Raw genomic sequence first — 27,139 nt, 5'->3', positions numbered from 1 at the left:
ATTTTGTAGATGATTTAACTATTTTTTGCATTAGTGCCTTGGATATACCAAGTATGCATATGTACATACTTATGAATATGGATAATAGATGATCTTTTTATATCAAAAGATATATGAAGAGCTGTTATTTTTTTAATTTTTATTATCCTTAAACAACAAAAGAAATCTAATACTTCTTCAATTACTTTTGAGGACAAGATCATTTACTATGTTTAATAATTTTAAAATATTAAATAACATCATCTAAGTTTTTATCAGCAATGATATTTAAAAATAGTAGGTCAACGCTTTTGTAATATTATATCTTATGTACATATGTATGCATCTTAAGAACTCTGCTTTATTATTAAATTAATTAGAATTTATTTATGTATATGTTGGATAAAAAATCATCACTAAAACTAATTGTTATTCTTAGTTTCTAGCACTTTTTATATAAAATATAATCTTCAAACGATTAATGAATATTGTTACCAAAGCTTGACTAAACCATGTTTAACTCTTAAAACAAATAAAAAACTGTATACAACCAAAGTTAACTTTGAATGAATATATCGTTAACTGAAATGTTTTTGAATCTGTTTTTGAAATTTGCCAAACATCTCGAAAATCTTTTGATAAACTTTATAATTATGAACTAAGCAGTAAATATTCGCGAATTTTCAATTTTAGCACTTCCAATTTCGCTGACGATATACAACATAGATACTTCATTTAAAAAGTATGTACTTTAGGGTGTCCCGTAAAACTATTTTTTGTAAAAATAATGTACTAAATACTAGAGAAATATATATTTTTTTTTAAAGGTCCTCAGCGGTTGAATATCTTGATCTCAGTACAATATGTTGAAAAATATTATATGCAATCTCTTCTAAATGGGTCTCAAAAATTCCGTAATTTTGAGTTTATCGCGCCTTAAAACTTTTGTTAGTGATTTCTGGCCAGAAAAACGACTTTTACTACATTATAAGGCACATATAAATTCCAAAATAATCGAAACAAGTAAGAAATTATAGTCAGACGGGGCCGACCATATAATACCCTACACCAGTTATGATAGTAAAATGTGATTTAGTTTTCATATTAGTTAGTTTGAAAGGAGGATGTACATATATACATCAAATCCGCTCCTTAACCAGTGCCTCAGTTGAGAATCGACCCCACCACCTCCGGTCTACCAGACTAGAACTCTAACCACTAACCTACCGTAGGCCACAGTTTTCATAGTAAATGTTTTATTATTTATTGCAATTTATTGTAAAAAAACAAAATTTCTAAAGTTTGCTTCAATTATTATCAAATTAAAGTTAATTATCTTAAAATTTACGACCTGTAGTTTGATTACAAGGTTTACATGAGCGGACATAGCTAAATCGACTGAGAAAAAATTCTAAGCCGATTGGTATACTTAAAAATAGGATAGGATAGATATTGTATGTTATAAACATCAGCACAAACCCAATATACCCTCCCCACTAAAGTGATGTAGGGTATAGAAATTCGGAAATGGTTAAATCAAATGCAAAACAATTTTCAAATAATATTCAGATAATTTTGACACCCATTTCGATAAAAAGCGAAAATAATATTACTTAAAATAATTTTGTGGACCAAAAGTACTCTAAAATTTTTTTTCCCATAATCAGCTCAAAATTAGTAATTTTTGAGACCTATTTCAAAAAATGGAAATCTTTATTTTTCACAATTTATACTGATGTCAGGATTTTCAATCGCTGTGAGAAAACAGAGGACTGTTCCAAAAAAATATATTTTTTATTTTTCTAGTGTTCAGTACATAGATATGCAGCGATTGAAAGGTATTCCTACATGAGATTCTTAAAAAAGCTGTTCCTCGGGACACTCTAATGAACATACATACATATAAAGATACAAAAGCATAAAAAACTTAACATCGTAACAACGTAACAACGAAAAAAAAACAAAACTAAAAATGTCTGAACATGTAAAATGAATAACAAACTTATGAGTTTGAGAGGTTGGTTGAAAAAAAATTTATTAATATCGTTTTTTTCCAATTAATTTAAGATTGTGGTATAATAATTGAACAAAAGCAAATATCTTATACACTGAACAAATAGATAAAAAAATTATGCATTAAGTATATTTATCAAAGGCAGAAGAGAATACAATATAGATGATCTATATTGATCCAAGAAATCAAAATGTTTTAAAATATTTTCGAGAATAATATTTGAAGTGACGTTCTAACAGTTAAGAGTATTTAGGTGATTAAGTAAAAATCATCTAGGTAACTTTATACCCACTTTTTTTATTATTTATTCAGATATTGATTTACACATTAATTTTAACAGTGTACATTCTTTTTTCTAGTGTTTTTTATTGAGCTCTTTTTTATTTTCAAGTACTTTACAAAGTCTTAAATGTTATGGCTGTTGTTCTAAGCAAACATTTAAAACGAAAAGCCAAATATTGTAAGTTTTCAAACTTAAGAGTTATTGTACAACCAAGAGGTGAGGTCTTCTAGATGAAATAGCAAAAAAATCTAAAGATACAAAAGAATAAACATTTATTCGTGTTTAAATAAAGTTTTTTTCTGAGTTTTTTTTTCCAAAATACAAGACAAGGCAAAGGCCTGAAAAGGTCTAAATTCAATAAAAGATCTGACAATAACACAACTCGCAGACACACATATATCTACACATACATTAAAGACAACAAATATAACTAACAATTCTACTAACTCCAATGTCTGTCTGTCTGTTCGTCCGTCTTTAGATATGTTATGTTTGTGCGTATATGTGAGTACTTTATAGAGACCATGGAATAAAACGAACATGGCAATAAGAAAAAAAACAACAAATGAATAATATAAAACAAAACAAAAAAATGAACAACAATAACAAAAAATAATGACACCAAAAAAAATCATGTTCTCTGTTGATGATGAAGCCAAAAGACGAAAATAAAACATAAACAAATAAATATACATAGAGAAAAAGAAAGAAAACACAACAAAGGCAAAGACAGACAAATACTATGTACTACTAAAATAAAAAAATTACAAATACATTTATAACAAAAACATTTTACGGAGATGCTGTATGGAGCGGTACAATATGATCACTCACACTTGTGCAATGATCGTTATTATATGAACCCAAGAGAGTAAGAGACAATGATTAGTTGCTCAAAACTAAAATTTGCACAGACAAACACATCGTTTAGTTTAGTTAGCAAGTAGTACTGCAAAAAAAAACAACAACAACCAAATATACATATATAAACAAAAACTTAAAAAAAATACAACAACCAAACTATGTATCTATATATGTAGAAACGTATGTATGTATGTACGTTTTTAAACTCAATATATTATAGCAAGAAATGTAGCTACATAAAGCTAAAAAATAAATATAAAATAAAAAATAAGCACGAATGCAAGATCAGATCGCCTTTTGAATGCCTTATGCAGACCTCCATGGCATGACATACCACCAAACCTACTAAAAAGACACGAGCAAAAATACCACTTACAAAACCCCACCAACCATCATCTTCCACTATTTCTCTCCGCCAAAACAACACGCCAGCCCCAACATTTTGAAACACACACACACTAAACTAAACTCTACGTTGTTGTTGCTGCTGTTGCCACAAAACAAAAAGTCTTGTAGTCTTGTCATGAAAAAAAGTCAAACACAGCAGCCTTGTATAGTTGTTGGAATATAATGGTCTCGTGGACCATTGCAGCCAAGAAAAAAAGTGCACAGAAAATAATAATCAACAAAAACTACAAAAAAAAGAATGAATGCATTTTAAATGCACTTAGTAGTCTTGGCACAAACCCACACAAACACACATACACACATAAAAACAAACAAAAAGAAACATTTCGAACCAACTGAAGTGAAAACTGGGTGTTCAGTTAGTCCGTAGTATGTTTAATTTAAGATTTTAGCAAATAAAAACAAAAGACTTAAGACACATGCACAAACCAAACACCCATTATTTTCATACCATTCGTCTCTCACTTATTGTAATCAAACTTTCGAAAGTTCAACAGGAGTTTTTTCTTCGCTGGTTTCTACTTGGAGTTTTTTATTTCGAGATTTTTTTTATTTTCATCAAGGGGGAATTACTCTTTACAATGTTCAATTAACTTTTATGGAAATGTAGAGTTTTTGTTGTTATTTTTATTTTATTATTGTTTAACACTTTAATTGAACTTTCTCAAGTATCTTTTTTTTCTCTTTTACTACTAAAAAAATGTTATTGTAATGTAGAAATTACCAAAAAAAAGGAATGTACCACAACAAAAGCAAAGCGTTAGTTACAGCAACAACTAACAGTTTACAATAAAAGAAATGGCAAAAGTTTAAATCCACGAAAAAAACTGTTTAATAAATAACTTGAAGCTATAGGAAAAAGATCGCAATCATAAACACTACAAAGAGTGAATTAACCCATTAAGTGGTCATTTGTTTTTTATTATGGGTTAATTGATTGGTATCCTCGGTATTGTCAAAGTACTGTTAAATATGAGTGTGTGCGGGTACTTTTCTAAGAGAGCATTGGATCTTCATAAGAAATAGATGAATCAGAATTGTGGAGATTTTAACGTGACAACGGTCTTAGGAATAGGAATTTTTGCTTGTTGAAAATTAACTGCAACACAGTCTTCCAATACCTACTATGCAATACTTTTCAAACACTACTCTGCAGTTGTGGTTAGCACTAGCCAAAGAACTAACTTTATAACAAGTTACTTTTAAGGACAAGCCAATGTCCTAGGAGGAAGTCAATAGATTCTTTGATTACAACTGAACAATTGACTCCGAATTAGATTATTATGACAGATTAAACAACTACTTTCTGAAGAATATACAATGCCTTACATTAGGATAGTAAAGTGACGATTGACTACCTCTTTTCTTTGTTTGGGGACACTAAAGACACCATCGTTCCGCATGGCAGAATTTGAGTCAATCAAATGGTTAGACATTAGTAGAAATTACTATATTTTACGAGTGCATTGACTCTTTGTCGAACTACTGGGTTGTATTATCCCATAAAAACAAAAGACTTAAGGACAAAACTTTCAAGAAATAAAACAACGTAGAAACGAAATGTTCACAAAAAAATTAATAAACTTCTGAAAATGGTAAAAGTTTGATAGAATTTTATTCTCGAACATATATTTTTAATAAGGGTAGGATGCCACCGGTCGTTGTTGATAGTGTTCTAGTGTGTTAGACTCTATGGAACACAGATCTGTGATCCTTCTTTTAAACTAAGCATTATGTTGTTAGAAAAGATGAGTCAAAATGTCCCCCCCAAATAATGGGTTAATAAAATAAACTAAGGGTATTGCTGTTATTGAGAGTGACCAAACACATACATATTTATACTCACATCAGCAGCAATGAAAACAACAACAGTTCCGGCTTGGTAAAGAGAAGTACAAGAAACAAGAGAAGAGGTAACCAAATTAGTTAATAATAAAAAACAAGCAGCAGTAAAAATTACCAAAACTAAAACTTATAAGGACAAAAAGGAGATAATTCATAAATTAACAAACTACTTTCTTGATTAAAAAAACAAAAAGCTTTTTCCTACCAATCTCAACTTGTATATAATTAAACACACTTACACATATTTATATAACACAAACATACACACGACTAATAGCTATCTGTTTGTTTTTGATGAATTCTGTTTTGTTATCTTTTTGATAAAAATAACAAAAGTGAAAAAGATTAATTAAAAAAGCGCGCATTTTTTCACATCAAACGAATCAAACCTCCCCTACATTTCATTTAATTACATTTTGTTTAGTTTTCAAAAAAAAAATTAAAATACAAAAGTTTAATAACATTAAGACCATTAATAAATAATGGCATTATTATAAATTTATGTATTTATGTAAGTATATGTATGTATATTAGTTGGTGAGTAGTAAAGCTGTACAACAATACCTAAGTTAATTGTAGTTATTTTGTTCACAAACTCAAAATAAATGAATAAATGAGGAACTTACGTAAGCTTGATGAAACCATAACAAAGATATTGAGTTTCTTTTACAGTTAGCAGCGTTTTATTTCATGGTAACACAATTCTTTTTGCACTTTTTTATTTTATTTATTATTCATTCTTCTCTTGCTCTCTTACGCTCTTTTTCTTTTTGTTTTACAAAATACTTGTTAAATAAGTATTTTTTGTATTATAAATTAATTAAATTTATAATTTTAAGGCACTTTTTCTTATTAATATTATTTTGTTTTTTTTCTATTCTTTTATTACTTGCAATACTTGTTGGTCCTTGTTTACATTTATATTTTTTCGTTTTATATAAAACTATATGTGTATGTATGTGTGTGTGTATATATGGCAGACTTATTTTTAGATTTATTAAAATTATTTTTATCACAATTGTAACTTAAATTATAAAGAGTATAATTAATTATGTTTAACTAAGAAAAATAAACCATTTACAAGAATAGAATGCAACACAACATAATTCGTTTTAAATATTTAACAAAATTCTGTTTTAATTCTATTTATTATTTTTATTTAACGAAATCTGTCTTTTCCCGCACGAAGTCACTGACGCTTAAACGAATTGTATTGAGCCGCGTTAACTCACAAGCCACTGCACCGTTGGAATTTGTTTTTATTTTTTTTTCTTACGTACGTATTCCTCCTCGTTGTGGTCGTAAACTATGACGAGGTTGGGTTTTTTGTTATTTTGTTTTCTTTAATTTATTTTTTGCATTAACCAACATAAATTTGTTTTTGGTTTCTTTCAACGAAATTTGAATTAAAATTTTATTTTCAATAATTTTATACAATTTAGTTGCTCAACACATTTTATTTTGATATGGATTTCGTTTTTGTTCGTTTGATATTTTTTCAAACAGAAATTTAACAATTTTTTTCTTTTTATTATTAAATAATTAAATATTTATAGTTGTTGTAGTAGTTTAATTAAATATTTGTTGTATACTCTTTTTGCGTTGTGTATATTTTTTTTTTAAATTTTTGTTTTTAGAACACTCTACGAATAGCAACAACAACACCAGTAATCACAACAACGCTCTCAGATTCAAGTGAGTGGAAGACAAAGTTGTTTTTTTGTTTTCAAACAAAAAAAGTATAAATTTATATAGATTTTTTTACTGAATTCAATTACAGCATCATTTCGTAGAAAATCAACACTTATTCATCATTATCGTAAGCACTGAGTGATTTTTTATTAAATTTTTTATTTATTTCACTTGATAATTGCATTTTATTAGTTTTTGTTAATTTTTTTAATAAAATTAGAGGGTATTTTTCCCAAAACGAGAAATTTCTAATGTTACGAGGGGGAATATAATGTTGTTTGCGCCGAAGGTACGAAAAACTCGTTGTAGATGGTGAACGTTGATGTTAAGGAACGTGTAGAGTCGTCGTAGATACCTACAAATTTACTTTAACATTTTTTCTACGTTCTCTCTCAACGAAAGAACCACTACAACGATGAAAATGCCAGTGTATATGTGATTCCAATAACACTCAGGTGTCTTCACATACAGGTGTTGTAAGCGTTGGTGTCTTATTCATATGCATAGTGGGAGATTTGTATTTTCATTATTTCTCTTTTCAATATTAAAGTATTGGTGTGAGAGTACACACTTAATCAATCGATATATCTATAAAGGCAAAGAAAGAGAGGATCTGGCCAAGAGAAGTCTTTTTATGGTTTCATCTTATAATCAGCTCTCATATTTGGCTTTATTACCTGTGTGGTGGTATTTTTACTCTTTTTTGTGTATACAGGTACAAAGCCGCCTTAAGACGTTTTGTCTTATTGTCAATACAACACAGTCTGTCAGTCAGTTAGACAATTTAGCCAACAAATGCGGGCTAAGAGGCACAAAATGAACGAAAAATGTATGTACATTTAGAGAAAAAAGTCAAAAAAGCATTTGTTCAACTCGCTCCCAAATCCAATAGTTAAGACACAACAACACACGAGACGTGGTAAAACGAAAACATTTCACAAAAAGAGCATAAAGAATAGATGCAGACAAGGTGAGAGGCAGAGGAGGTGCAAGAGATGTTGTATACGAATGCATGTCATAAGTAAAGTTAGAAAATCAACAAGTCAAAGAGTCACAAAAACAAGAGCGTCAACAAAAACAAAACATTTAAGGGTAAAATAAACAAAAGACTTAAGGCACAAGCACTATATAATTATTATAAAAAATAGTATGTTTTCATTTAGACTTGACTTTCAAATAAAATTTTGGAATGTATTTTAAAGATTAATAGAACAACTAAAAAATATTTAATTATATTAAGTAGAAAACTGAAAATTTAACAATTTCTTGCTAAATAATACAGTGAAATTTGTCGACTTCAAAACAATTTTTTAAATTAATTGCGAGTTTTATATTTAACAAGGCTAAATTATTACTAATTAAAAGTGGCAGCTATATTATTAAAAAAATTCTGCATTTTAGAAAAATACCAAACAAATCTCAAGCCCCCAATCTTTTGAAATCAAAACGCCTCTGACAGTTATAAATGTTTCTTCTTCTTCTTTAACTCTACACCAAGTAAAAGGGTAAGAAAAATAGCATACTAAACGAAAATAACTACAAGAAGCTGAGAGGCATTTAGTTTGTTTTACTTGTATTTGTGCAAGCGTACATAATACAAACATTAAAAGATAAAGAAAAATATAAATATATTGTACACATCTATAGGAAGTATTGCTGGGATCGAAAGTAAACAACGAAATATACACCACCACAATTACAAACACAAATACAATAACGATTACCACTTTAAGACCATTCCATTCCACACAAAATGTTTCACCAACAATAGATGCAATCAGACAAATTCAAATACTTATACAATTGGACATCTCTCATCTCACAACAAAAACATGCACACAAACACACCTACATAAAGACTAGCTAAGATATGAAATGAAATAACAACAACAAGAGCAGCAACAGCAATAAAAACAATAAAATAAAAATAAAAATATAAATCTCATAGTATCTCTGGTATTGAACTGAAAGAAAACAAAAAATAGTCGTCGTAAGTCTTAAACACAATCACCCTGCTGAGTCTTTTGGGACTGCATGCAGTTAAAACTTAACGTTGCCATAAAAATACTTTTAATATTGTAAAAAACGTTATATGTTTGTTGTTGCTTGCTGTTGTTATTGTTATTGTTAATACCTCCATTACACTTTGAAAAATTACTTGCAGCAATGGCAATAGTAAACTACTACTTACTACTTCACATTTAAGAAGAAAAATTTTATTTAAAAATATCTAAAAATGTAAATTTCTATAAGTGTATTTAAGCCGCATTGTACTGCTTGTGTAAATGTGTATAAATGTGTCTTCGTCTTCTTCTACATACATACGTCTCCTGTAGGCTACATACAAGCCTATTCATTTTGTGCCTTTCAATTTCCAATGTTTTGCTATTTATTATTATGTTTTGATCATTACTACACATTTCTTTGCTTGAATTTTGTTGGCCAACAACACAAAAATTCATATTGCATACAACGCCAAAAAGTTACAATCGCATTAGACAATTTTACTCGTCAAATCAAAGATTTTCATTCTTTTTTATTTATTTTTTTCATTCAGCAATCTTGAGGGGAGTAAAAAAAAATATAATCGACTTTGTTTAAAATTGCTTGAGAGTGTGTGAGTTTTTTCTAAAATGTGCATTTTTTTGCGATTAGTGAGCTTAAAAATCTAAGAGTTTTTGTGATTTTTTTCTATTTCCATACTCACTGCAAAATATACTACATTCAAAGTAAAAAAACGAAAGACTTAAGAAACAAACTTGCACGCAACCGAGTCAAAACTACCACAAAACTAGCATGGCCTGACTGATATTAATACGAAACAAAGTTGTAGTTAATCCTAAATAAACCAAATTTTTAGTTTGTTTTAAATAAAAAATATATCAATCTATTAGCGAAAAAATAGTACTTAAAAATATAAAACATATCGGAAACAAATTAGAGCTTTTTATAATTTAATTTTTTTTACAAAAATTAAAAAACCAAATCTGTATAAACTTGTTAAATCTGCATAAATATATATATATATTACGTTATAATATTATTATAACCTTTTTTCCAATATAGGGTGCACAATTACTCTACCATAACCACATTAACAACTCCATGCAGTGTAACACAGACAAGAACTAATGTCATGACTATAAACACAACAACAGAAATTCTAAAATTTAATATTATTCCAACTTCTCCAGAGTAAGTTATACAATGTAATGTTGGAACTGTGCTGATGCTGCTTCTTTTAGAAAGCTCCATCAATTGTAAGATAAATAAATATTACAAATGCTTGTAGAAGTCGTCGAAATAGTACATGCAACAGGAGAAAATATTAGCATGCAAATATAACATACATATTTACATTAGACAAGCTCTCGCATACTGCGGTCAACACATGAAAAAAATCTTTAATTTTAAAAGGAGTATGAATGACAATAGCGAAGTCGATTTAGCGATGTCTGTCTATCTGTCTGTTGAAGAACCCAGATTAGGATTTGTCCCAAGGATTTTTAGCAAAATCGGCCCATGAATAAAGTAGACATGAGCCAAAATTTGAAACAATCTATGAAAAATATCATCAAAAATACGAATTTTGGTCATTGTATAGTAAACAAAGTAAAAGAAAACAACATGAAAAACAGTGAATAACAACATTGTTGTTTTCTTGGAAAAGTTTCTGTGGTCATCTCAGACTTTTCCTCATATTTGCGTTATTCATGGACCGATTTAGCTGATTTTAAACTTCTCGAAAATAGTCTGATAGAATTATTAAAGGTTTGAATCTCGAAAATATCTGAGGTGCAGAAAATACATTTCAAAAAACATACAGACATTGTAGAATTCAGTTCAAAAAAAAAAAAAAACGAGATTTGGATTATGTCGGTCTTGTAGTAAATGAGCGATATGGGCAATTTCGTATCTAGTGACCTAACTAAAAAAAGTCCAACTTTGACCCCCTCTAAGTCCGGCAGTTCTGGACCGATAGCGCTGAAAATACATACTATCCAATAGTACTAATCATACATACTATCCAATAGTACTAACCATGGTGGAAATTTTATCAAAAACGATTTTTAAATTGGCTCACTTGACACGAAATGACCCATATACTTTATAGCGTTGGAAAATTATATTATAGAAATTACAAATGGAATGACAAACCCTAACCTTCTCACAAAGGTGAAGGGTATAAAAAATCTTTAATCTGAAACAATTTAAAAAAAAAATATAATATTGAAAGAGCTTAAATAAATGGTTCCATAGTCGAGGAGAATAAATATTTAGATTATATATGCAATTTCATTATTACAACATGAATTACTATAAAACTCGTTATTTTTCTAGTTTTTTGCTATTGTTTGTATTTCAAAATAGATAGAGTTTTTTTGATGAATAAAAGTATTAAAATCATGCATATTCTCACGATCGCTTAACGCAGGACATAAAGTAAAAAATTCCTTTAAAATAAATCAAAAAAAGGGAATAAATAAAACTTGAAATACTGGTAAAACAGCAATGTGCTTTTTATTTTTTTATTGAAATAAAACTCTAGTGTTATTCAAGCAGGCGTTTACTTCATTTGCCTCATAATAAAATATCCTTTAAGAAAATAAATTATCCTTGAAGTTAATAGAAACTTATATGTATCTGTTGGTCACTTTTTATTGAGAGAAGACAACCCTCATGCAGTTTTAATTAAAATGACCAACGGAAAGTAACCCTCTTCAAGAAGTGGTCAATCTTACGTATGACCGCGCAAATTAAGCCGTTAACCATCCCTTAAATATGATACCAGGTCATGGTTTTTAAAGTAAATAAATATTGTGGAAATTTCAAGAAAATTATATGCATTTTTAAAAATAAGTTAAATATATTTTTAATCACTATTGTTGTCAAGCAAACTAGTTTACTGGCAACCAATTTTTTTTATTGAATTTTGTTATTGTAAAACTTTATTATTATAGAAATTATGATTAATTAAATAAAAAACATTTACATGACAATAATTTTTGCATAGACTTAAACAAATAAGAATACGTCTTATTTAGAAAGTTCCATATTTATTACAGTAGTTTTCCGATTTAACGACCATTCAATTCTACGAACATCGCATTTAACGAACAAGCTAATTTTTCCTACTGACTACCTTAAATAACGAACAAAACTTGTTTTTTGTACTCTGTTTAACGAACTAATAAAAATATTATTATTTAAATGAAGATAAAATGACATTTATCAAAAATAACAAATAACCTAAGTTGTAGCAAAAAACTATACCGTTGTTTTAAGCGGTGCTTTTATACCCAAAACTGTAACACATTCTGGGTTCTTATTAAATTTTAGTTCGATGTAGCTATGTCCGTCCGTCCTTCAGATAATGACTTTAACGCTCAATACTCGCTTAACAATACGAGTACGCCGATGAAATTCGATACAAACATGTTCTATACTAACCGAAATCTCTAACAAATTTTATGGGAATCGGTCCATAATTGACCTTACCCTCCATATCAGGTCCCCTTAAGAAAATTACTTCAACGCTCATTACTCGCTTAAAAATACGAGTATAGCGATGAACTTCGAGAAATAACTTTAAAGCTCACGACTGAATTAAAAATACACCGATTAAATTCGCCACAAATATGGTTTGAAGGTGGGTATATAAGATTCGGAATTTTGTGTTTTGTGCTATTTTTATAAAAAAAAAAAAGAATTAATTTTTATAAAATACATTTAAAAAATATTTTATGTACTTATTTTTAATTATTTTCCTACCAAAAACCCACGTTTTAGTTAGTACTGCATATAACGAACTTTTCAATTTTACGAACAGGCCTGACAACATATGGGTTCGTTAAATCGGAAAACTACTGTATCACTTATTTTACCATTGTCCCCACTGTAAGCTAGTTGAATAAACTTATTTTTGTCTTAATACTGTTATGTCGTTACTATATACGAGGCTTGGTAATTAAATTCTGATAGAAAAATTGATATTTAATGTATTTGCTACTTGCAATTAATAAAAAAAGTTGTACTTAACAAATTGAAAAACTTTTATTTGGATTTTACTACGTATGTGGACCCAATATACACCTACAGTAGTTATCCTCGTACATTTTTATTTTTTCATTGATTATGTCTCTTAATTTAACTAAAATTGCAGTGGTTTTTCATTGTTGTTGTTTGTTATTGTTTTTCTTACATCTGTCATTGTGTCAATTTAGAATAAAAATGTAAACAGAACAAAATACTCGAACAACTGCCAAATACATAACATACGCTGCATTATACTCCTAGGTATGTTGCATACATATTGACATATTATCTATACATACATACAAACATATTTAAATATATTTGTATGTACTCGTTCCATAAACATATCTATTCATTGAAGTGGGACAAGCTTTGTTCAGTGGAAGTTTTACTGCCAGGCAATTATGTCATTTCCACAATAGTGACAAGCAACAGTCGTTTTGCAATTGTAATTGTATAATATTTGCTATTGTACTGCTCGTTGTTCTTTCTCTGTTGCCTACCAACCAAATGGATTACTGTAACCAAAAATCAAAAACGGATTTGGCCCAAGGATTAACGAAAGCAGAAACAATGACAAAATTCAGAACAAACAAACAAAAAAGAAAATCAACGTTAACTAACTAGTGCATAGATGTAAAACGAAAATCAAAGCGTCGGTGTAAGATCGCAGAAAAAGGCAAACCGTGATGTGAGCATCTGATCCAATAATAACTAAGTAGAATTTCTATAACAAACTATGTACTCAAAGCTGCCTCCGGATATATTTATGTATGTATGTAGTTAATGTTTTAGCCTTTAAAATCAATACTGTCAATAGTAGACATTGTTGTCATTTATCCATTCTCTGATAGTACGCCAAACGAATAGTCAGCCTCACGCACTTTAAACCCGAAAAGATGTTAGCGCTAGTATACTCACCCATCTAAGTATCTATCTGCCATTCATTCACTCATTCATTCAACAATCCATCCACCGATACAACCATCCATCTATCTATCCGTCCATGCAAATTTAATACACTTACATACCAGTGTATACAAAAGTACATGAATGCATTCATCTGGTTGACGTATACGTCCTGTTTGTACATCAATTAAATGCAAATATGGCAAAATAATCGTTCATGACTGCAGCTTCTGTTGTTCAACAAGTAACATCTGCATACGCGAAAATCTTTTAACTCAAGTCACCATGCAGCCAGCCAGCATCACTTGCACTTAATAGGTAGCCGCCACAAAATGATGCACTTAAGCAACAAGAGGTGTACAGATGAGATGCATTTAGTCAAAGGAAAAGAAAATCCATTAAGTCAATGAGTTGCATTTTAGTGTTAAATGAAGTACAAGTTGTTCATTTTCATTTGATTGAATAGATGGGCCTCGTTTTCCTCATTTCCTCCAAGACACACGCAGACAATTTAACATTTACTCTGATTGTTTACACCTACAGATTTGAATCGTTTCCGATTTAAAAGATTTCAATTTGATTGGAATTTATTCTTTATGCCAGACATATTTGATTTAGCCACTTTATTGCGGTAGTCAATGAAGTTCAACGTTCTTTAACAAAAAACTCGCTTGCTACTAATGGTTTACTTATGCTGATTCTTTAAATCGAAAATAGGAAAAAATGTAATAAATGATAAACGGCATCAATGTAGAGAATTAATATTGCAACTAAAGAATCATAACTACAAAAATAATTAAAAACCATTAGAGAAACATAGTAGGGCGTGGCCGACCATATAAGTAATGCTTTACACCAGATATGAATATTAATATTTCATTGGTCTATAGTCTAGTCTAGTCTAGTATAGTCTAGTCTATAGTCTAGTCTATAGTCTAGTCTATAGTCTAGTCTATAGTCTAGTCTATAGTCTAGTCTATAGTCTAGTCTATAGTCTAGTCTATAGTCTAGTCTATAGTCTAGTCTTTAGTCTAGTCTATAGGCTAGTCTATAGTCTAGTCTATAGTCTAGTCTATAGTCTAGTCTATAGTCTAGTCTATAGTCTAGTCTATAGTCTAGTCTATAGTCTAGTCTATAGTCTAGTCTATAGTCTAGTCTATAGTCTAGTCTATAGTCTAGTCTATAGTCTAGTCTATAGTCTAGTCTATAGTCTAGTCTATAGTCTAGTCTATAGTCTAGTCTATAGTCTAGTCTATAGTCTAGTCTATAGTCTAGTCTATAGTCTAGTCTATAGTCTAGTCTATAGTCTAGTCTATAGTCTAGTCTATAGTCTAGTCTATAGTCTAGTCTATAGTCTAGTCTATAGTCTAGTCTATAGTCTAGTCTATAGTCTAGTCTATAGTCTAGTATAGTCTAGTCTATAGTCTAGTCTATAGTCTAGTCTATAGTCTAGTCTATAGTCTAGTCTATAGTCTAGTCTATAGTCTAGTCTATAGTCTAGTCTATAGTCTAGTCTATAGTCTAGTCTATAGTCTAGTCTATAGTCTATATAGTCTAGTCTATAGTCTAGTCTATAGTCTAGTCTATAGTCTAGTCTATAGTCTAGTCTATAGTCTAGTCTATAGTCTAGTCTATAGTCTAGTCTAGTCTAGTATGTCTAGTCTATAGTCTAGTCTATAGTCTAGTCTATAGTCTAGTCTATAGTCTAGTCTATAGTCTAGTCTATAGTCTAGTCTATAGTCTAGTCTATAGTCTAGTCTATAGTCTAGTCTATAGTCTAGTCTATAGTCTAGTCTATAGTCTAGTCTATAGTCTAGTCTATAGTCTAGTCTATAGTCTAGTCTATAGTCTAGTCTATAGTCTAGTCTATAGTCTAGTCTATAGTCTAGTCTATAGTCTAGTCTATAGTCTAGTCTATAGTCTAGTCTATAGTCTAGTCTATAGTCTAGTCTATAGTCTAGTCTATAGTCTAGTCTATAGTCTAGTCTATAGTCTAGTCTATAGTCTAGTCTATAGTCTAGTCTATAGTCTAGTCTATAGTCTAGTCTATAGTCTAGTCTATAGTCTAGTCTATAGTCTAGTCTATAGTCTAGTCTATGTTAGTCTATAGTCTAGTCTATAGTCTAGTCTATAGTCTAGTCTATAGTCTAGTCTATAGTCTAGTCTATAGTCTAGTCTATAGTCTAGTCTATAGTCTAGTCTATAGTCTATAGTCTAGTCTATAGTCTAGTCTATAGTCTAGTCTATAGTCTAGCCTATAGCCAAGCTTACCGGAGTAACATTGCAGTCGTTGGATATCGACGACTGGTATCGTTTATATTCTAGTCTATATTCTAGTTTACAGTCCTAGTCTAGTATATAGTCTAGTCTGTAGTCTAATCAATAGTCTAGTCTATAGTCCTTTCTATTGTCTAGTATATCGTATAGTATATAGTCTAGTCTATAGTCTTGTCAAGGCTTTTTAAACAACCTAAATCTGACCGTTTCTAGCGGTTTATGTGACATGGTTTAACGGTTAATGGTGGAAAAATATTAGCAACATCGCCCATAACAGATTTGAAGCCGAAATTCAAATATCTTCCGCGGAGAAAGTAGCACACTTCCAACTAGCCTACCGAGGCACCAATCTTTGAAATTCAAAAAATTTTAAATATTTAAACAAATGTTTCCTAACATTCCCACAAAAAAGTACTCTACAATGAAAAACTTTGTGAAAGAAGTAATGTTACAACTTTTCTTTTTTAAAACTAAATAAAGAAATTTATATCACAGTCATATTGATAAATGCTCGCCCATTGAATGGCAACACTAACTGTGTTATTATTTACATGTAAATCTTCAAAGTTTTAACATTTCTTTTACCTCTCCCATACTAATTACAATGATTAATTGTCAGCCATTATAATTCTATTTATGGGTCCTTCACTGAGGCAAGTGTATCTCAACAATCATTTTCAATTTCATCATCGTCATAATTATCGTTGCAAGTATCTTTGCATTTAGTCATTTTGCTCCTCTGTGGATCGTTTTGTTTAGCCAGTGATGTTTCGCTAATGAGTAATTGCAAAAAAAAAATGTTGTATGTCGACCTCTGGACAATCAGTATTGTTTTGCAGACTAAAGACCAAAACTAACTAAGGTCTGACAAATGATACTAAACAATTGTCTGCAACAAGTCATATCAACTATAATTATGGGTTCACTTCACCATCATACCGTACATACATTTGTACATTTGTGTGGGGATTTCCAAGAGTTTCATCTCAGGGAGTACGAGGTTCATTTAAAAAGCATTTGCAGGCTTTAAGTTTGGTTTAGTTTTTATGTAAAAATCAAATAACTTATATTTTGCAGGTATATACATAAGTTCTCGGGACAATTAATCTAGTTTTTAAAGACTTCGTTTTTCGAATCGAAATAGATTTTGTATATTGAAAATACAAATATTGTTAATTTTCTAAATCATTGACCACATATTTAAATGTTTCACTTGCTGAGCCTCGTATCAGTACAATTTTTTATGTTAACGATTTATGTAATGTTTGTATGGATATGTGTCAGTGTTTATTTGAAGAGAACTTTAGGGATTTTGGCACTAATCATGTAACTACCTCCTTTTTATTTAAGGTTTGTTTAAGAAGGCTTGAATCACTTGATGGGAATGACTGAGAATGATAAAACTTTTTTGCCTGCAAGCAACACATGTAAGTAAGATTTCTAATTGATTTCTCCACTGAGATTCACGGAAGTGCTGATAATTGTTTTCTCACTGAGCTTGTACTGAAACTGATTCTGTAAATGACACTATATTTATTGCTGTCGGATTTATTTGTTTTTCAGATAATAATTATGCTTTAACGACTGCAAATTTGAAATGATTCCTTTTGTTTTATGTTTTCTTCGTTTTCTTGTACGTTTATCAGTATAACCCTCTCATTGTGCGTTGATAATGATCTACACACAACACAAATTATTGTGTTGGCCAATTGCACTGCAGTTTGATTTAGATGTTCATTGTACATAATTTAGTATTTTCTGCAATTTTGATTTTTTTTCATGATACTGCTCACATTCGCAAAACAATTAAAGTTTTAATAAATGGCCATAGTCATCAGTCATATGACTATAGATGAGTTTGACGATTATGACGTTAGTTGTTTCTTACGTTGATACAACGTACTTACTTACAAAAGAATCTTTGTACTAAGGAAAATACTTATGGGGTTGTAGTTTACAGATCTTAAATTTCACAGAACCTTTTCTTAATGATGGCATATACATATATTTATATACTTGTAAATCCTCATTAATGTTTTAAAGTTGGACCAGTCTAATACATATACATACATACATAGTATGTATGTTTGTTTGTATGAATACATCTGTACATCTGATTACAATTTTGTGTGTTTATACTCGTAAAAAATATTTTGCTATCTGAATGAATTAATCAACAACTTCAAGTCAAACATAGATTTCATTTCGGTATGTAGTATATCTTCCCGTCCGTCCTTTGGTGCGATAACATAATTTATTTGTATGTATTTTTAACACCCAAGAGACAATTTTATTTATATACTAAACCAGACAATGATATACACGTAAGAATTAAAATTATTTACACTCATATTGTACATAACCTAAAACATATACATACACCTATCGTTGGCTAAAATACAAATCCTGTCACCAGAAAATTATTTTTTAGTGATATTTTATTTTCAGTCATATAGAGTTATTTTTCAGCAAGTGACAATGGCAAAAAGGTGAAAAACTTGCTAAAGCAAATATTTTATCTTTATCGTACATCATTGTCATAACTGATTTCTCAAGAATAGAAAATAGCTCAAACCGATTAATTTTCTCTATAGTCTATAGAGTAATTGCAAAAAAATGTTGTATGTCGACCTCTGGGCAATAGGTATTGTTTTGCAGACTAAAGGCCTGACAAATGATTTTTCAAATATCCAACAAAGATCTATGCTATTATTTGACTTATTTTCTTAAAGAGGTCAAATTGAATGAACTCATAAAATTCGGTGTTCATATAAAACAAATTTATATCGAATTTCTAACTTTCAAGGTCTTTCAAAAAATTGTTTCTGATATTAGATATTATGTGAAAGGCAAATACCTAAATATTGCTTTTTCTCGGACACTCTAATGTACATAACATTAGTGTGATTGTTTTTAACATCCCACGTTCTGTCTTTATACATACATACATATGTATTTAATATAGTCGTGGAAGCGGCTCAACACTTTGGATCATTTCACACAGGACCAAAAACAACGCAAAAAATCCAAAAATTTACACAAAATAATAAAAAAGACATCCGCATACACAAATCTAGTTGAATATTAATTGGGCAATAGCACGCAATAAATACTCTTACATAAATACCAGTGTCCATTTTGATTAATTGGACAGTAACTAAATGATACAAAAATTATTTTGTATTGCACAGGCCACCGCACAAATTCTCTAGTGTATGGGTGGATGAATACATAACATTTTAATTTATAGCTAGAGTTACTTTTTAAAATTCTATCAATAGGGATTATATTTTACAGATTAAAATCCGATATTAGTCTCAGATTCTCACTAGGATATGGGAAACAAAAACAACAAACTAACCTAAGAAATCTTTGAAGAAATTTTTCAGAAAAATATAAAAATCATGCGAAGGCTCACACTCGATTAAAGAAAAAAGAAACGGTTAATTGTATTACCTACTTACTCAGTGGGCATAAGTATGTGTAACATAATGTATAATAACATCGTAAAGAAATTACATTCACCATTAAAACTCTTGCAGATTTTTTTAACCATATTTGTGCGTTGGCTGTGCGTGCCATTTGGCGATATCGTTAATTGTCGTAACGACATTTTACATGTTGATACAACTCATAGATTGTTTCATGTTGTCTTCAAAGTGGTCAATAACTGTGTTTATTTGTTTCATTGTTTGTTTCGATTTTTTTTTCTACAAAATCTATTTGTAGCTTCCGCCCTGCACTTTATTACGGTAGCATTTTCATTGGAGTTTTGCTACACGCTACCTGAGCAGTCTTTTAACATAATCCGCAATTTCATTATGGGGGGCCTTAACGTGATCATATTGCAATATACATGTACAGTGTTGTTTAATGGCTACAACGGTAACGTTAAAGATTTAACTAAAGCTAGAGTTGGCCACAGTACCGCTGGAATAGTTTTGCAGACGGAGTTTTTAGGCAGTTTGTATTTTAATTCCATTTTGGTTTATTTTCTTTTGTTGTCGTTGACATGATTGAAGAAACGGGGCAAAAGAAATCATGTTGCACTAATATCACGACCATAAAATGTTGCAACCACATTCAGTGATAGCTAAGCTCCTAACAATTGTTTCAAAGTCGCATTGACTCCCTGCAGTGGTGTGTTACAAATTGCTGCCATTTATGAGTATAAAGTTTATTTCTTACAATTGTTTCTTTTTATAATTGAATTCGCATACCAAGTTCTTATTGTCACTCTTTAAGGGATTCTAATTGTTTATTATTGCTGGCCTTAGAGGCTCATGAAGGATACTGATGAGGTAGTTGTGGCAAATAAAGTAAGCCATGCCAACAAACTAAGATAAGAGGCAACAACATGGTTTTGACTGCTAGTGGTAGTCCAATGGCTTTGAAAAACTTCGGCAGCTTATCAGCTAGAGTGCATACACAGTGCTCATCGTCAACATAGAAACGATCTCTCTGTCTAACTGTGCAAATATATGCTTGTCTGTCATTTAGTCTCTTGGTCTATCTGTCGCACACCCAAATGTATTTTAGTAATGCAACAACTTATCGATTGTATCATCACATCCTGTATGTCAAGTTATTTTTTAATGTGCCCACCTTATATCACATCTTGGTAGTTACTTATAATACACACACAATGAGTGCATTAACGTCTTGATCGAATGCCAAACCATGCTCCATTTGACGACAGTTTGACTGCAATTAACGACGACGCGTTCCGAAGTGACGAGTGTGCGTAAAACTCTTTTAATTGGTGTAAGATCTTCGCCAAAAGCGGAAAAACATCAAACAGTTTAAAAAGAACCAAAGGAACTCTTGGCAAAGATTTCATTTCTGCAGCATTTTTAACTGATAATACATTTTGTGTTTTCTTTTATGTACATCACAATCCAAAGTCGCAACAGAAACGGCATTATTACCTAAATTAGGCACATGAGCGGTAATCTAGAGTTACCAGATATAATAACAGAAATGCATATTTAAATTTATAATGGAAAATAATACCATGTCATTAAAAGCAAATTGAGATGAGCAAATCAGAACTAGAACTTTAATAACACTATTAAGTAGATCAAAACAATTTCATTTTATCCTTAAAATGACAAAATAAACTATTCGAAAAATAAAATTAGATCAGTTAACTTAGTTAAACTTATCAGTTGGTAACCTTATACAAATCACTCAAACGATGATCACTAAAATTGGACGAACTCTCAGTTATAACAACTTTAACTTTGAATGGGTACAATTGAATTGAAATGTTAATGTTTTTTTTTTTTTTTTGTAATTACTTTAACAATTCTGTAATTTACGACTTCTGAAACATTCATGTGTTAAGTGTTGGTTGAGCATGCAATTAAAGTTAAAACTGGCTGTTTTTCAAGTGCAAATATTTTTTTTATTTACTGCTGTTCTGTTAGTTTAAGTCTAATGTTAAATGCAATTATTGCTTTACTGATTGCACTCTAATGGGAGGCGCTTCATTTATCTCGGTAATAAGTCATACGCACGAACAAATGTAAGGCTATAGAACGGAAGAACATATACACATGTATACATTAGAGTGGCCCCGTTTGTATGGAGGAAAATGAACATTGTTCAATGTTCCCAATTAAAATGAAAGTTTAATAGATTCTATGATATCGTTTCTTAAAATGTTTCTCCCGTCGCCAATATTGGGTGAGCTATGTATGTTTGATTAGCTTTGCTTATGTAAAGTAAACTGTGGACCATTAATATTAACTTTGTGTACTCCGTTTTTCATAATCAGATCTTATGCCACTGTAAAAGGACGTTAAGGACATATGATTTCAAAAGACGGAATTCAAATTTATCCTGTCTGTAAACCGAATCTCGTTTAGAAGAGAATTCTCATAATTTTTCTCGTTTTAAAACCGAGTACATAAATCTAGTCCAGAAATCGAGTACACAAATCTAGATCGAATTTAATTTTAATCTAATAAATTAAATAACTATTTTTTGCGTTTTTTAATACAATTATAACTTAATATAAATGCTATGGGCATTTTAAACTCTTTTTCATTTAAAATAAGTTTATTTTTCTGAATTTTACGCTCAAATAAAAATTCGAATTACAGAACAGAATTGCATATAAAAAAGTTGGTATTTATATTAATATCAAATGAAGCTGAGAACCTCTGCTTCATCAGGATTAAAAAAGAAATGGAAGCTTAAAAAAACTTGTCACAAAAATTGTTAAACTGTCTTATAAATAAAATTCTTTAGTTAAACTAAAATATTAACACAATTTATCCTAAATATGTATTGTTTGTTATGCCTACTTTGTTAATGACATAGGCTTCGATAAATTCAAATAAAATTCGATCTAGATTGAATGTTGAAAAACCGAAAAAACTGTTTTGGTTTGTGTTAAAATGTAAGAAATCTGGAAAATTTCTGAAAAATTATAAAATGTTGATACTTTGCTGATATGTTGTATCTTAGAATGAACTAAATTTTAATTATCAGCGGAAACATTAGCAATTTCGATTTCGTAGCCACCCTAATGTACATACATACACACTTAGGGTATGTATGTATTCCCAGCAAAAAATAATTGATGTCATACTTACAAACTACATCTTAATCACATCTTAAAATGCGATTACATATTTTTCACTTTTATAAACTAAATATTTCCTTACAATTGAAACCCGAGTTAAAAGTGGGGAAAGAGATGTGGAAAAGTCATTACAAATAACATATTTGAAGTACATCAAGATTTGGTGAAAGAGTAGTGAAATTTACATAAGCGTGTCATTAAGAGAATGTGTTTTATTTTTGACATCCAAATATCGGTTTTTTACTGCTTCTAAAAATAAGATTAGATGTAGTTCAAAGTTGCCAAAAATGAACAACATCCTTCCAATGACACGCTAATGTAAAATTCATAGGTTTTACACCCGAATTTGAAGCACTTCGGGTTACTAGTTGTGATGAAAATTCTACATCTTTTTCCACATTTTTTTTGCTGGGTTACGATTGAAGAAACAAAATGGATGTTGGTGCTTTAACTTCTAATATCAAAGAACTTTTTTTTTAAGTCGATTACTCGACGTAAATTTTCGACTCCAAAGATTATGGATTTGTATAAATAGTATTGCCATAGTTTTTAAAACTAATACGATTTAACGAACGGGCAAATTTTCGTTAAACCGGAAAACCACTCTACTCTATAATGAGCTGCAAGCTGCCTTCCACAAGGGAAAAATAGCAGCTCTATAGTTAGCAGTTAGTTTTTAATTATGTCGCTATGTGTGACTCAGGTCATTCCGGAGCGTGTGTCCAATTGTAGTGTTGGACAATACCAAGGGTACATCCTATTAATTACGGTGCGCCAGTATGTATTTCATTTCTTAGCAACCCCAAATAGAGAGACCAAATCGCTGGTTCACGTGTCAAGATTTGGAATGTATGTTATTTATGTAAATGAGTAAGTCAGTTAGACAACAAAATTTCTTGTTGACTGAGCATTCATTCAGATTCCGATTTAGAATTAATAACCTTTCTAGATAAATGCGGATGACTTCCTACGGTACTGAAATCTAGGATATCAGACATGGACATTACTACAATACCAATTTGTTGGTTTAAAATTATAAGGTAAAATATATATACACCCAACTAATGAATTGCAATTGATTGTTTATTCTAGTAGATTAAGTAGTCCAAAAACTTTTTGTATTGTTAAATAAATCGCTAATTGCAAATATCATAAAAAATAAAAAATCCTCCTTACCTTTCACTTTTCTATTATTTCTATGTAGACACTTGCCCTTGCATCATTCGTTGCACCGCCGCACAGCTGATGGATGAAAACACATAAACAACTCACTTCTTACAAATTTAATTTAGGAACTATGCCTTCTTTACATTTTTGTGTTCTTTTTAAACGTACTTTAAATATTTTCAACATTTTATTAATTCCAACACAATGTTATTATATTTCTTTTCAAAAGTAAATAACTTTTCCATTTCTTGTACAAAAATCTTGATCTACACACTTTTCACAATGTAAACAAACAAATACCGTTACTATTTTTATGCATAGACAGAGATGCAAAAATAAGGAACTTTTATGAAAAGCAAAAAGTACTTTTTTTTACTTCAGTAATGTCTCAAGCCAAAATTAATTTTTTAAGTTTTACTAAATATATGATTTTTTATTTATTTATAAAAATAAAATATAAAAATCTCTTCGGACCTAATATTACTTTTTTTCAAATCTTGTTGGACTGTGTTAAATTCAAATACGTCTAACTCAAATGATCCACAGTGTGGATATTAATGTATTACATATCGCTCATTTACTACAATACTGTCATAATTCAAAATTTTGAATTGAATAATAAAAATTATGCGCCATTCTAACGTCTTTCATTTAAAATTATATATTTTCTAAAATGTCTACTATTTTTGGTTTGAGAGCGATTTTTTTTCAAAAAGCCTAAGTTACATTGAACAAATATTTCAGGAGAAGCAAAAATCCTTGTAAAATAATAAATAAGCCAACATCTTTCCATATTTTCTCAAGTTTGAAAGTTTGAATTTTTGGTTTACTTTTGAAAATATTAAACTCACGCCCTTGATAAATAGTTTTTTCTGAAATACAAAAGTGCGTAAGTTATATTAAAACTAGTAAGGTTTTCGAAAATTGGATTTTTTTTTAAAAATCTGAAACTGTTAAAATAAGCCCTAAATCACAAGGATTCGTTTAAAGTGTCATTTTACATTTTACAATTTTGATTTTAAAAATTCAAAATAATCATCTTTCGATCAGAGTTAAATTCTGGAGGTACAAATTATCGTATTCACTAAATAAATATGTTTTTATTATATATGGAAATATATAATTAATAAAGATAGTAGTTTATAAAATAAATACTTTTATTTTTTCTTAATTCTAGACGACTTGCAATTGTAGTGACTGATCTTCAACCTGTTGATGTGGAGCATTATCATAACGAACAAATTTATTAATTTGGAATGATTCATCATTATGGTAATCAGTGTCCACAACAAAAACATCAACAACCTTTTCAATTGTATATTGCTCCTGTATCATTGTGTTTAACAATACCAATGGTGTCACCTTTACCAGACCCAATTTGGAAGGACATATTGTTAGAGGAAACTCCTTATATTGGCCAGGATCAACTACACCTATACTAAATTCAGCACATCCAGTATAGGGACAATTGAAATCTAATGGAGTTGGTAGTTTGACCATCAAATCCATGGGTCTGTCTGCTGTATTAGTTACTCTACAAACGAAAGTAAAAGGTTCACCAACCTTGACGATATTCATGGCATCAATTACTTCTAACCGAACATCTTTATATTCAAAAGGCTTAAACGAAAGATGAACAATGTTAATTAAAATTTTTAGTTATTAAAATGGTTCATACCAATCTTTGTAACTGACTCGTTTGCAGGCGTCCCTTTTCTCCTAAATTTGAACGCCAAACAATGTCCAGTTTTCCCACAGTATTTGCTGTTCTTAATACTTTAATATCCTTAGAGACTTCCGGCTTGGGCTGCAAATATTTTTATCATTAACGGTCATTATTTTAAAAATTTTTACAATATACTTTTATGCAATAAAGAAATTGACAGCTATTGTTTGGTTGCAGCATATTTTTTGATGTAAATACTGATTCTCCATTTGGCAAAGTGTTTAACGAAGTCACCGTATATTGATCGGAACTATCAAGCTCAACCTTCTCCAGACAAAAGGGACCCGTGGTGATGTTTTGTATTTGTGCTTCCAAATATATTTCATCCATTTCAGCATTGTAGAATTTCGTTTTCACATCCAAAGGTTTTAAAACTTGAAATTTGAAGAATTTCCGAAAATATTGGGGGAGACCGGCAGGAGTGGTATAATTGACTTCACAAACGAGACTGAAATTGTAAAAACAAAATTAAAAAAAAATATATATTTTTTTTATTTAAAATACATTTTCCTACATATGAGTTCCGATTTCTTTAACCTCGTAACGAATGACATCATCTAAAGTCTCGTCAGGACCTAATGTTGCTGGTTTTGCTTTGTTTTCGTGCATGGGTAAATTAATACGTGTATTGTTTGATTGCAGATCTGCTTTAACAGTAACACCATCCACTGGATGGGAAGTACAATTGTGGACGCAAATATAACTAGAAAAAGTCTCTCCCAAATAGATGTTGCCAAATGACTGAGGAAGAAGCATAAACTGACCAGCAGCCAAAAATTCTGATCCGGCGATGGCTGTGCCTTCAGTCTCTGAAACCTGCTTGAAGCTAAGTTGTGGCAGGTCTCGAGGTTCACAAGAGATGATTTGTGGACACACTAAAGTAGGTCTGGTTAAGCGCATCACTGCAAAACAAAAATCAATTTGAATTTTTTATATACTTGATAAAATCAAAAAGAATTTACCTTTTAATGCCAGTAAATGTTCACTTTGATCTAAAGGATTCATTTTTTTATTTTCAAATGCACTTTAATCACTCCAGCTACAAAAATAATTTTAAGAAAATAAATAAAAATTTTAATCTTTTGCTTACACCAACTTCTTGTTAACGAAACTATTCAGCGATGAATGATAACTCAGAGGGAAATACTGGAGACGTGGTAACTGTTTTGCTATTTTCTATTAGTATAATATTAACAATTATGAGACTTTAAGGCGGAAAACAAAAATATTAACATATTCACAAATATATATTTTGTGATATAAAAAAATACCTTTAAGTGTTTTTAGCGACATTTTTTTCTTTGGATTCTTATCACTTTTTTACTTGCAAATTGGGCATACTTTCTA

General features: G+C 30.1%; 2 protein-coding genes across 7 annotated transcripts in view; both read right to left on the bottom strand.

Moving 5' to 3' along the window:
• LOC119615492 (protein grainyhead) overlaps nt 1–24,342 on the bottom strand; it is a 155,171-nt gene extending 130,829 nt beyond the window's left edge. For 5 of the 6 annotated variants that reach the window (XM_037971515.1, XM_037971543.1, XM_037971499.1 and 2 more), the window contains exon 1: nt 24,076–24,342. The gene's annotated coding sequence lies outside the window, so the exon portion shown is untranslated. Of the gene's footprint in view, nt 1–6,019; nt 6,838–24,075 lie in introns of those variants that run through there. The other variant, XM_037971506.1, reaches the window with a different exon arrangement.
• Nucleotides 24,343–25,146: 804 nt separating this feature from the next.
• Nucleotides 25,147–26,916, bottom strand: LOC119615928 (probable trafficking protein particle complex subunit 13 homolog). The gene is made up of 5 exons (XM_037971967.1): nt 26,755–26,916; nt 26,307–26,694; nt 25,928–26,240; nt 25,745–25,873; nt 25,147–25,686 (listed from the first exon to the last, which is right to left on the bottom strand). Exons 1-5 carry the CDS (start codon nt 26,795–26,797, stop codon nt 25,240–25,242), a joined length of 1,320 nt encoding a protein of 439 aa, XP_037827895.1. The 5' UTR covers nt 26,798–26,916; the 3' UTR covers nt 25,147–25,239.
• Between the last annotated feature and the right edge of the window lie 223 nt (nt 26,917–27,139).

Source organism: Lucilia sericata, unplaced genomic scaffold, assembly GCF_015586225.1.
Source record: "Lucilia sericata isolate MDLA Ls3-8-SP2 unplaced genomic scaffold, ASM1558622v1 Contig000048F_arrow, whole genome shotgun sequence".
Classification (NCBI taxonomy): Eukaryota; Metazoa; Arthropoda; class Insecta; order Diptera; family Calliphoridae; genus Lucilia; species Lucilia sericata.
This window is presented reverse-complemented; position numbering and strand designations above follow the sequence as displayed.